The 12,502-nt window shown below is 36.2% G+C and overlaps 3 protein-coding genes across 3 annotated transcripts; 1 reads left to right on the top strand and 2 right to left on the bottom strand.

Moving 5' to 3' along the window:
* Positions 1–1,718: 1,718 nt before the first annotated feature.
* Positions 1,719–2,732, bottom strand: LOC133722689 (NAC transcription factor 29-like). The gene has a single exon (XM_062149561.1). It carries the CDS (start codon positions 2,730–2,732, stop codon positions 1,719–1,721), a length of 1,014 nt encoding a protein of 337 aa, XP_062005545.1.
* Positions 2,733–7,012: 4,280 nt separating this feature from the next.
* LOC133722094 (serine--tRNA ligase-like) lies at positions 7,013–10,616 on the bottom strand. Its single transcript, XM_062148913.1, has 9 exons — positions 10,399–10,616; positions 10,222–10,292; positions 9,521–9,682; positions 9,331–9,436; positions 9,044–9,237; positions 8,632–8,735; positions 8,373–8,556; positions 7,878–8,057; positions 7,013–7,455 (listed from the first exon to the last, which is right to left on the bottom strand). The coding sequence occupies exons 1-9, from the start codon at positions 10,529–10,531 to the stop codon at positions 7,246–7,248; spliced, it is 1,344 nt and encodes a 447-aa protein (XP_062004897.1). The 5' UTR covers positions 10,532–10,616; the 3' UTR covers positions 7,013–7,245.
* Positions 10,617–10,954: 338 nt separating this feature from the next.
* On the top strand, positions 10,955–11,356 carry LOC133722688 (alpha-soluble NSF attachment protein 2-like). Its single transcript, XM_062149560.1, has one exon. It carries the CDS (start codon positions 10,955–10,957, stop codon positions 11,354–11,356), a length of 402 nt encoding a protein of 133 aa, XP_062005544.1.
* The last annotated feature ends 1,146 nt before the right edge of the window (positions 11,357–12,502 follow it).

Raw genomic sequence — 12,502 nt, 5'->3', positions numbered from 1 at the left:
TTGAACTCTTGTTATCCATTTTGCACTGTAAAACAATGTGCAGATATCAATGAATGACTATTTGATTGGGAAAAAAAAAACAACAACAACATCAACATAGGATGCTCAAGGGGCCGGGTTAATCCCAAAATGTTAATTGTTTTTCATGGCATATAATTAAAGAAGTCTTTGCCCTAAAATGGTAACCAAGAAATTATTCATCAATCACTATGGTAATTCGTTTATAATTTGGTTATATTAAATTCGACACATGGATGGGCACGTGAACATAAAAGTTAATCTCTTAATCATGAGTCGGATAATTAGAATAGTACTACAGAATTTAATGGTACTAGGGATGAAGATACCAAATTAGCTTTATAGCTTACAACTATGGGTAAAAGTTATATATCTATAACATTAACCTTAAACCACAAGGACTATCAATAACTTTTACCCTTAAAACTATTGCCCCTAGCCTCCTCCCTATATAGGAACCAAGGCCGAGACCGATGTGGGTCTGGATCCTCAGCAAGCTTTTCTATCGTTTCAATCACCATATATGATTCTCAAGCTATTCAAATACACCGCACTTAATCCTGATGTGGAGTTTTCTTTACTTTTAATTTTCTTTACGCTCATGCATAAGATCTCTGATTTAGAAATCCGGTTTCTCCCAGTATTGATATTGGCTAAAAAAGTTCTTTATCATGAATGTAAGTTCTATTGATCGAATTAGTCTTTCATTTATCTTCTTTTCCTCCATAAGTGCGTATTGTGAGGAAAATTACTTCAATAATTTGCGAGGGAGAGGGAGAGGGAGAGTGAGAGTAATATGAAGTGAAAGGAGCTTATATTTAATTAAACTCTTTAAATAAACTTTTCTCTGGCTCATAACCTATTCGTGAAACATGCCTGTTTGTATGGGAATCAATACCTTAAACAGTAGTCGACGATACATTAACTAAGAGCTATTTGATTTGATAGTTCGATCTCTAATATGCCAAAATCTGTACAAATAATAATATTGATCATGAATTCAGAGAAAATTTTGCCTTTGCTTTCCTCTACATAAGAGTATGAATAAGACAAATCTTATTATTGAGATTAGGAAAGAAGATACCATTAATGTGTGAACTTCCATAGGCTTTAGTCCAAAAGATGATACAATTTTTGCCTTGTTTTCCTCTACATAAGAATGAATTAAGACGATTCTTAATTATTATTGAGATTAGGAAAGAAGATACCATTAATGTGTGAACTTCCATAGGCTTTAGTCCAAAAGATGATACAATTTTGCCTTGTTTTCCTCTACATAAGAATGAATTAAGACAATTCTTATTATTGAGATTAGGAAAGAAGATACCATTAATATGGGAACTTCCATAGGCTTCAGTCCAAAAGATGATACAAAAGGCATACTGCAAGAAGCTTTAACCAAGCAAGACAAGATGAAGTTCAAACATAATTAGCAAAAGAAATAGAAGAAACCTGCTAAATTATGCCCTAGCAACTATTGTTTTTTAAAGCTTTTCTGGAGTTGGATGAACTTTTTAGATATTAAAAGTAATTAAGACTACCATCAAATTATAAACTTCACTCAGAGGATCGATATGACTATGACTAGGTGCAACAAGTACAAACACAATTAACAAAGTAAAGCTTCATGAAATCAACGTACAACAACAGTACAGCACACAGTTGAACACTTAAGAAAGTAAGAAACCATTCTGACATAATTAGATATTCCCCAGGTAATCAACAGTACTGTGTTGATCGTTAGGCAGCTGTGACACCCCTCCATCCGAGTAATCTACGAAGTTGAAGCTGTCATCGTCGCCGTGATATAACTGATCCTGAAATGGGATGGACTTGTAGTATACAGAATCATCTGAAATTGGTCCAATTAATTCGTCTATAGTGACACCATCATCATAATTATTGCCAAGGAGCTCTGGAAAATAATAATCCGAATAAAAATTATGATTATCAGGATAATAAGTATTATTATCCTGATCAAGATGATAGGGCAGCTGCGTACAACTGCTACAGCCTTGTTCGTCGTAACTCTCTTCCTTTCTTTCTTCCTCTTCGATCTTTATCAGTTCACGATCATCCTTTAGTTGCTTTTTCAGCTTTCTCTGTTGATGATCTTGATGATCAACAACGTCGTCCGACTTCATCCTCTTTCTCTTTTTGTCATTGACACTACTCTTCTTTGTACTTTCAATATCTCTCTGATCAGGTTGTAGTAGTGCTGGAGCTTTTCTTGGATTTTTTCTCAAAACGCAAATTACATAATCATCTTCCCCGTTCTTGTCGAACTCACTCTCGTACTCGTGCATGAGCCATGCACCGTTTTGACCAGAATCACATCCCTTCTCGTAGCGAAAGTTCCTCATTGTCCCAATTTTGGTTTTACCATCATCGGCAGCAAGAACCTCTTTCGAGTACTCTCCACTCCATGTGCCGGAGCCTACCTTCCGAGCAAAGCGTTTGCCATTACTATTCTGTTTGATGCGCTTGGTGTAGAAGTAGAGCGGTTCTCCTTCCTCATATGTAGAACCCCCATACATGTCCCAAATAACCCACGGCTCTTTTTCACCATAAAAATCGTTACATTCATAGATTAAGCTGGAGTAACAACCCTTCTCTTCGGCATCGGCCTTATTGTGGAGGAAATAATCAACGAGTTCCAAGTCTGTAGGATGAAACCTCATGCCCTTCGGATACCTTTGCATTGTTGGCGCCATATTCATCACGTCGAAAAAGTACGTTGAAGCTTTATGTGTTGATCAATGGAGTTAGAAAAATCTTTGGACTTGAATATTCAGGGAGAAGGGGTAATATATAGATTTTTTTTTATGCTTGCAGTCCAAGCTTCTACTTTGCATAAAAGAGTTTGTTATTTTCCTAGTTCGTTACAAATTAGATTTTCTTTGACCGGATAGATTTTGGTTTTATTTTCTTTCCCTTTCTCTACCAGGAATAATTGGTTTGCGCGGGAATTTTGTTTTGATTTCTTTCCTTTCCTTTCAGGATTTTGATTGTATTCCACATAAATCATGGAAACAGGAAGGCTTTGCCTTATTTAGAAGCAATTAATTACCAGCTAATTAATATGTTAATCAGATTAATCTGAGGGTAAATCATGTTCAAAGTTATTGGCCTTACTTTGTCGCTAATCTGAGCATCTGTCAATTCTGATGAGTGCCCGCCCGCTTCAGATGAACTGCTTTGAAGAACTATTTAACATCTGTCATTATATATGATCGTTAACTCGGATATAATCGTTACTTTCTTAGCAGTAGTATATGTATGCATAGATCGAATAATTCGAACTCTTAGACAAATGATGAATTATACAAAACAATTAGTTATATATTGGCGAGTGAATTAGAAACAGATTGAGATTAGAAGGGAAATTAGGGTTTAAGAGTTTGAGATATAGAAGAAGGCCGGTTAAGTGTAGGGAATAAAAGACTGGGATTAAGGAGGCAATTAATTAATGATAATATTAGGGAAGATAACCAAAGTTCAAGCAATAGTTTAGTTCATCAAATTATGACTATTGTGATCTCTAACTATAGAACAACTAGGATAAAAGAATTCCTAATATATAACTCTAATGAAAAACTCATTGATAAAAAACATTAAGTCCAAAAAAAAAAATGATTGGTATCTCTTCAGCTGTGGCAGCTAGGTTTCGACCTATCTTCCATCATTGAATTACCTTGCTAGGGTTTCATTAAGCCCTTCCTTCAGGTTCCTCTCCCCCAGCCCCTCTCTGATCTAGCTACTAATTGGTTTTTTCCACCTTCAGCTTCTGCATGTATCCCTATTACATAAGTAGGGATGTAAGAAAAATGGTAATGAAACTGTAGTTTTTAGGCCTTTAAACAATTGTCAATATTGAAACTATAATTATAGTATTATTTTTTTCCCTATGATAATAGAAGTTGAAGTTCTTGATGATAGTAATTTTTCATTTTATATTGTTTGATGTAAAATATATATACACATGCTTGAGAGAAAGATAACGAGACAGACCTAAACACGAGTAATAAAGAAGTGAAGGACAAAGATGATTGCACTTAAGTTGAGGATGAGAGTGAGATTAAATTAAAACATAGTGTTTTTAAATAAACATGTTTTCTCTGGTTCATAACCTATTCATCAAACAGGCCTGTTTGTATGGGCATCAACACCTTATTAAAGCCTTTGTTAAGTTGATAGTTCTCTAAGGCCAAATTTGTACAAATCCTTTATTAGATATCCCCAATATTTTCACGGGTTATGCAAGATTTAGAGAATACCCTATTGAATTCAGAGCAATTTTTGTCTTGTTTCCCTTCTACCGAAGACAAATCGTACATTGAGATTTAGGAAATTATGATACGTACATTGATATAGGAACTTCCATGAGCTAGTCCAAGAGAAGAAACAAAAGGCATGAGAAACTATATAGCAAGAGATGTGTAATCCCAACAAGACAAATGCAATGTGCTATTACTTCAAACATAATTAACAGAATAAAGAATGATTAAGAAATAGAAAGAAGTGGTACTGTATCCTAGAGAATTGAATAGGATCACATGGACAGTAGCAAGTTAAAAAGCTTAATGAAGAAAGGGAAAACAGCCTAAAAATGAAGAGTCAAAGCCAAGATCCTGAAATTGAGGCCTCTTTAGAAGACTATGTTAATTTGGTTTTGATTACTTTAAGTTTTATGGCACATTGTATATTTTTGGCTGGAACCACCTGAGACTAGCTAAGAGGGGACTGGTTGGTTTGAATGACTTGAAATTTTTTGAACCACCTTTCTTTCCCCAAGTGAATTAAGTACTCTTTTCTAGTAACTTTGTGTTGCAATTACAAGATTTGAGATGTGACTGATTTTCGATTTGCACTGCTCGCTTGAATATGTGATAAATAAGCCATGACATATGATCGATCATGTTTGGTCTTGTACAAAAGAATTTTGTCACAACACTCAAATCTAGGACCGGAAAAGTCTACTTCTCCTCTCTTCTCTCTCTCTCTCTCTCTCTCTCTCTCTCTCTCTCTTTTTTAGAGAAATGACAAATAAGGCTGACTCAAGCCTTGACCATTAATACTCTACGGATGAGAACAATGCACCCCAAAGTGGAAAAAAAAAAAAAAGCAGTAGATTTGGTTAAAAGTATTATTAGCTCAGTTTTGATTTTGAAGAAGATGTCATGTTTAACGTCATTGCTTGGTAATTAAGAGAATTTAAGCAAATTCTTAAACAATGGGTTCAATGCTTGAGATGGTGTGAGACACAAGCAGTCAACACAGCACCAAAGTCATTAGTTAAAGTCTCACTCCTATCATGGTTTATGGTGAGGAATCTGACCAATTATTTCCACCTTCACATATGCACACATATTCACACATAAACAAATAACTAATTCCCCTTCCTCCTCCCCTCCCTTTAAAAACCTGCCAACTTTCTCAACATGCTTAATCTCTCTCTCTTTCTCTCTCAACAAAAGAAACCCAAAAGTTTGATTTTTATATTCTCCATGCTTGCTTAAAGAGAAGTTAAGCAGAGACAAAAAGCAATACCTTTGGATTTGAAGAAGCCATGCTCATCATGTTCATCTCAAAGAACCAGGTTATAGGCCTTCTGTTGATTATCCTGGCCATCTCAGGCTTCCACTATGAAGTTTCAGGAGCTAGATGGTTAAGCGAAAACTACGAAAAGGTGGAAGATAATTCAGTGAATGCTCAAGTTCTGATGAACAGCTCCAACTCAACTGGGGATGGAGGATTTTTCGCCACCAGTAACAGACAAGTGCCTTCTTCTCCTGACCCATTGCACAATAGGTAGGTTCAAAATCAACACAGAAGTTGTACATAAACTACCTATATAGCAAGAAAGATTGGATTATAGAAAAGAGAGTGTCTTTGTTCTAGTTTTTGGAAGTTCTATTGTCACAAAATCAAGAAAGTTCAGACACTTCTTTGTATTAGGTTTATAGCTTATTTTGTAAGAAATATGCTTTTGGTGTAATGTGAGTTATATATCATCAAATTCAGCATATAGTCATTGACTATTACATTCATATTTTCTCCAATATGGGTTAACTGCAAAACTTCCCTCTTGTAATGTTTTCAGTATATCTTCATTAATGCTAAAGAAACCTTTTGATGCAGATTCTAGTGATAATGATGGTAAATTTGGGTGTTTAGGGTCATTTCTGAACTGATCAACAGTAAAAATCAGTTCACAAATCTTTCAATATACTACTGTGGGTAATGCCTTATATAATAAGCTTGCTTCTCTTTACTTTATTACTTGGTAGATCATTGAACACCCTTCTGCCATTGGAATAAACAACTCTAAGTGAACGATGCATTGTCTTACTGTACTATTGCTTCGGCTAAGGGTCGGTGGTTTTGATATTCAGTAGAGCAAAAATGTGGAAGCAACCATACAAATTAGCAGGTATAGAAGATTATAACAGCTGGGAGATGGAGATCCACACGTAATTATGGACAAAAAAGATAATCATTGAATACTCTGAATGATGCAACACTTTGAAATAGATGTGCTGTTCATCAAAGTCGGTTATTCTTTTGACTTTGACAAGAGAAGGAAAAATTGCTGTAGATACAATACTTTCCAAGATTTAGTCATAAGATGCAAAAATTTCTAAGTTGGGGGCTCAAGGGTTGGAACCCCTTTGCTAAGTAAAAGATAGCTTGGAATCAGTTCATTCTTGCGCATTTGAAAAGTGACTCGAAAAAGAATTGACTTCTCATTTCAATAACAAGCTTAGTTTTTGTAACCCGAGTCCCCGGACCAAGTTGAAGAACGGCTTTTGAAACAGTTTCATGGTTGATGTGAGTTGGGAACCAGCTTGATTGAGTTGAACGGGTTTTCTAGCCCTGCAGAAGCAAAAACAGACTACTTCAAAAGGGCACGATGCGATTGATGAATGAATAACAATTACCGTAGAATTTCACTCTGAAATCAATCTATTTTGAGGGACACAGAGCAGACATATAGATTCCAAAGTACTTCCCTTTAAACGACTTGAAAGTTTGAAAGTTGTGCAAATCAGCAGTAAAAGTGTGAAAATGACATGCACCAAGATTAAACAAAAAGCAAAATTCTAGGTTCATTACAACATCAACACGTTGAATGTGGGTTTCACAATTTCTCAAACAATTCATTAGAATACTTGGCGTATGCGATATCATGAACTAATCTCACTGTTAATCTAGAAAATGATGAATTTAGGCCTTTGATTTCTTCCCTTTGACTTCAGGGGCTGGTTTGTTCTTGAAAGGTAGGAAGGACACTCCACCCATGAAGTTTCGTAAGACTTCTGGTACCTCAACACCATCTTCCTTTTGATAGTTCTCAAGAATGCAGCATATGGTTCTCTCAGTAGCTGTAAGAGTGGAGTTCAACAAGTGGACGTATTGCTTTGTCTGCTCATTGCTCTGCAATTACAAAAAATCACAACAGATACCCAATCAGCACATAACACGGGCCTTCTCTAACATTCACTACAAATGACTCTTCCTAACAGGGCACAACTCTTCCTAACAGAAGTACTCATCACACCTCTATTTTATCCAACTATTAAGAAGTGAACAGCTTAAGATGCAGTTCACATTTTAACATGATCTACATTTTGGATACCTTCAGATGCCCAAAGAGGCCTATACCTTTGTTTGGTAGACAGAGACTTACCATTTGAGGAGATAGAAAAAAGCAGGTTAGTGCAATTTTCAGTACAGTTTACGTATAGACTACAAATTGATTTTTTACCCAATCAAAGTTCAGATTGCACATATAATCCTTGTCATGGCTATGTATATTCATTAATATGTAATAGAATGTCAGTTCTCTCAGGACCTACCTTTTTCTGCCCAAATCGAATTTCTAATTTTCTTGATTGGTAGTCTGTACAGTTTGAACATGAGACGAGCTCCCTGTATGTCTGAGATGCAGGAAACCATCCTTCGAGATCATACTTCTTTGCTGCCGCATCATTCAAAGCACCAGAAACGATGGACACAACATGATAAGGGAGGTTGAGCTGAAAATGACAAAATTTCAAATGATTAGGTTTACAAATGACGGTATTAAACTGGAAATGTTCATCAACATCAATTGGATCACAAATAGCATCCAACTCCTTTTACAAGAAGTGAGGGTAGATGGTAATCAGCCCCTAAATTTTTAGTTATACATGTAACTGAACAGATGCATTTTTAACATTGCACCCCCTAAATGTAGAATGAACATAAGCTTGAAACAAGTCAATGCACCATCCATACCTCTCTGGGCTCAAACAAAATCTTCAAAAGAATGCAAAAGTTATTAGATAACTTCTCAGGAGAAAATATGATACCTGCTGATAAAATTCCTCAGAGTTTTTGATCATTTCCTCGTGCATTTCCCAAGAGTCCTGGCCATTTGGGCTTGTCATACAGAACTGTTCAACTTTTTCAAACTGATGAACTCTGAAAATTCCTAAGGTATCTCGACCATGTGAACCAGCTTCCTTGCGGAAACACGATGAATATCCAGCATATCTGAGCAAAACAAAACCTTAAAATTAAATGAGAACCATTCTTTTATGACTAGAAATTCCAATGAGATGTTAAAACCTTATGGGCAGCTGTGTAGGATGAATCCAATCATCCACATGATATGCACAAAGTGGCTGTTCAGCTGTAGCAATCAGATATTTGTCATCACCCTCTCCGGTTACCTGTTAAACACCAATTAAATCAGTCATGCTCACCTTGGTACCAGGCAGAAAATCCAGGAAAAAAAAAAAAGCGATTTGAGTGCTGGATTCAATTAAAATAAAAAAAATCCACAACACCAATCAATTCCAGCCCTTGACCAGTTAAACTTAAAAACAAAAGCTGCCTTATTAGGAATTGAGAAACTGAACTTCACAGATTCCACAAGAGCCCAGGTTCTTAAAGAAAATACGAAATACAAGAACATAATTCTAGAAAACCTACATGGTCCCATGAAACAAGAAATATAGGCAACAGTAACCACCATTACCTTATACAGCTCCTCATCGAATTGTGCTAATTGAGCACACTTTGCCATAATATCTTTTCTCATAAAAAATGGAGTCTGCAATGCTGTGTATCCCCTTTTCTCAAGGAAATCAAGACCAAAATTTATCAGAGCTTGATTGAGGCGGACGCCAGCACCTTTCAAGTAGAAACCTCTACCTCCTGCCACTTCAGCACCTATATTTTGACATCAGGCAGGTTTAGAAAAGTTCAATCATCTATTTTTCCAAGATTGTTTGAATTGCAGATAACTGGATAAGAAAACAATACCTTTCTTCAAGTCAGCAATACCCAGAAGCTCAACAAGCTCAACGTGATTTTTGAGTTTTGGCTCCATCCGTTTCTCACCCCACGATCTAACCACAGCATTATTGGCCTACAACAGAAGAAAACATCCTATTTTAAAATAAGAATTATAAAGAGGCATAGTTTGAGCACAAGAAATGTACCAAGTAATTACCTCATCATCATGGATGGGAACGCTATCATGCACAAGGTTTCCAATGATTTCCAATTTTGAATTCAAAAGGTTTAAAGCCTCTCGAACTTCAACTTCTTTTTCTGCGGTCAACTTCTTGTTTTCGTCTGTGTCCTTAATCACCTCGGTTGCATCCTGACCTGACTATTATACCAAAATTTTTTGACACTCAGTTCCAAAAGTAACAAAATCAAACTTTAAACATTTGAACTTGCAAACTTAAAAAAAGTCAAGCATACTTCAGTGGCACTAAAGAACCTATTTTGATGATTTGTACAAGCTCAAGGGAATGGACTAGTATAGGGGTTAAGTTTCCACACAAATCACACATACAAGTTCACACATTAACAAACACAATCATCTACGAATCCAAAACCCTCACGAAGCAACTTCTCATCCATTTCCAAAACCAAATTTCTCATCTTCTAAAACAGTAACTCGAAAACACTATCTCAAAGTTTTCAAATTCTCATCATCAATAGGAATTCAAGGCAACCAAATCGTTCAAACGGAACCGAAAAAAGTTTCAACTAAACACACACAGGTCAAAGTATTACTGATATTCTCTACACAGACACAGTCACAGTCCCAGACTTCATGATCTAAGTTCCTAAGGCCTCAAATTTTCCTAATCCAAGCTACTTGCTTTCAAATTGAAGAGAGAAAGAGATGAGAATACTCACGATCCTGAGCTGAGCAACTTTCTTGTTGATCTTGTTGAACTCTTTCCGGAGATTCTCGAGCTCGAATTGACCTGAAATTTTTCACCTTCAATTCTTAGTAGCTCAAAAAGTTCCAAACCAAATCAAAAAGCATAAAGATTTCACAGAGAAATAGAGAGAGAGAGAGAGAGAGGTTACGTTGACGCCATTCTTTATCGAGCAGGATGACCTCGTCGACGATCTCGACGCTTTTGAAACGACGCTTCTGAGATTCGCGGATGATTTGGGGGTTGTTGCCCTTCTCTTCTCTGAAAAGATTGATGTCCAACATTGTTGATGCTTCTGATTCCTTGAAAAAGTTGAAGACTTACGCAGAGAATCAAAGTGAAGCAGAAGACTGGGTGCTGCCGATGCTCCTAAACCCTATGTAGTGTTAAAAAGATGAAGGGGGAAGGAGAATCTGGGCCTCACTTTTGGGCCTACGATTTCGGACTCTGCCTAGATTTGCTCGACCCGATTCGTGCTACTTGACCCGATTCACGCTTCTTTACCATTACTGCAGCCTTCTCGTAATTTGGATTTACAGTATTACCCTAATCTAATTGATGAAGACTTGGGAATATATGTTCCTCACTCGTACTAGGATAAGAATCTTAAGTGGCTTTCTTTTATTAATTAGGAATATGTGTTTCCTAAGCCTATTAGGATAACAGGTTTATATAAGCAATGGTGTAAACTCAGAGGTCTAGAAACAATGGGAACCATTGAACATATTGTTAGAGCGAAGGAATTTGAAAAGAAAGCGAAGAAGAAGCTGGTTGGATGGAGATTTTTCAATTCTAAAGAATCCAAACATAAACAGGCCGCTAAACTCTTCCATGAAGCTGCCCATCATTACAAACTCGCCAGAGCCTGGGATAAAGCTGGGTACACATTGGGAAAGTTGGCCTTATGTCATCTGAAGACTGATAGCAAAGAACAAGCCGCAGAAGCTTTTCTTGATGCTGCGGAGTGTCACAGTAAAACGTGCCTTGCTTACTTAGACAAGGGAGCAAATCTCCTTTGTGTAACTGGATCACTTGATAAAGCTGGAGTATGTTATGAAGAAATTGCGAAGCTGAGGAGTTGTTCTATGGAGGTCTTTGATAATATTTGAATTAATTTCATTTGTAGTAGTTAATTGAGGCAATCTATTAGCCAAGCTGAAAAGTTTAGACATTATATTATTACAGAACAGATAATCGATCATAAGTTTAGCGCAGAAGTTCCCTTTTGAATTTTCTTCCACTTTTGTACCTCAATTTATGCAAAAGCAGATCACATAATCGATCTAGATCGAATGAAATAAAATTGAACGAGTATTTAAACAGAAGTATCAAGACTTGGTGCTAGCTAGGTCAGGTAGTTGTTCATAGCTTACAACACAACGAGCAAGACCCTGTGCCCTTACAAAACCATGACTAGCATGTTCTGACTAACTTAACAAACTGGAAATCAATGCCACAAGTCACACAACCATATGCATATATGACAAAAGTATAAACCTCGAAAGATGTCCCTCCGGAGGCCTCAAGAGCCTTATTATTTGACACTGTAAACTAGAGGCTTCCAAATTTAATTATAGTCTTTTAGTATAAAAATAAAAAATAAACCTCGAAAGATGAGTGCTTCTACTCAAACGTCAAAATATTGAAGTATGAATGCTCATGAACCTACTTTGATAGCTCATGCTTTTATTTCTTCCTTTAAAAAATGTTATACCTAATTCTCAATTATTAAACAACTTTACTTCATGCTTACCTTCTGCCATCTCTTCTCAAGACAATAATGCTCTTCTTGCTCCTATTCCTGAGGCTCAAATTTTAAGGCTATTCAACAAATTGGCCACTTAAAGTCCAAATGGCATTCATGCTATCTTTTATATATCAAACTTATTAGCATGTTGTTAAGTAGCACGTTATTTCTGTGGTTCATGATTTCTTTAATGACAAGATTTCTCTTGACCTTATAAATTACACTAATATTGCCCTTCTTCCTAACACTACAATTACACTATATTTCTTTAGAACAATACGATTTTGTCACTTTTCAATTCAAAAATCGTGTCAAATCGTTCTCAATTCAATATGATTATCATTCTGATTCTAGGCTACAATTAAAACACGTAATAGTTATATAAAAATAGCAAAGAGTCTTGGGTGGATCAAGGTCCACCACATGCACCATGAGTTAATTTCCGGTACTGTTCATGTGGACCTTGGTCCATATTAGAAGTTTCTAGATGATATGAATAGTGTACGAA

This window comes from Rosa rugosa, chromosome 7, assembly GCF_958449725.1.
Source record: "Rosa rugosa chromosome 7, drRosRugo1.1, whole genome shotgun sequence".
In the NCBI taxonomy this organism is placed as follows: domain Eukaryota; kingdom Viridiplantae; phylum Streptophyta; class Magnoliopsida; order Rosales; family Rosaceae; genus Rosa; species Rosa rugosa.
This window is presented reverse-complemented; position numbering and strand designations above follow the sequence as displayed.

What these genes read in the sequence shown, in the direction of transcription:
- LOC133722689 (XM_062149561.1), bottom strand. Translation starts at nt 2,732, where the DNA reads ATGGCGCCAACAATGCAAAGGTATCCGAAGGGCATGAGGTTTCATCCT.
- LOC133722094 (XM_062148913.1), bottom strand. Translation starts at nt 10,531, where the DNA reads ATGTTGGACATCAATCTTTTCAGAGAAGAGAAGGGCAACAACCCCCAA. An exon ending in TCGATGAGGAGCTGTATAAG is followed by an intron (nt 8,736 to 9,043) that starts GTAATGGTGGTT and finishes GGTGTTTAACAG; the next exon opens with GTAACCGGAGAGGGTGATGA. An exon ending in CTGAGGAATTTTATCAGCAG is followed by an intron (nt 8,058 to 8,372) that starts GTATCATATTTT and finishes TGTCATTTTCAG; the next exon opens with CTCAACCTCCCTTATCATGT.
- LOC133722688 (XM_062149560.1), top strand. Translation starts at nt 10,955, where the DNA reads ATGGGAACCATTGAACATATTGTTAGAGCGAAGGAATTTGAAAAGAAA.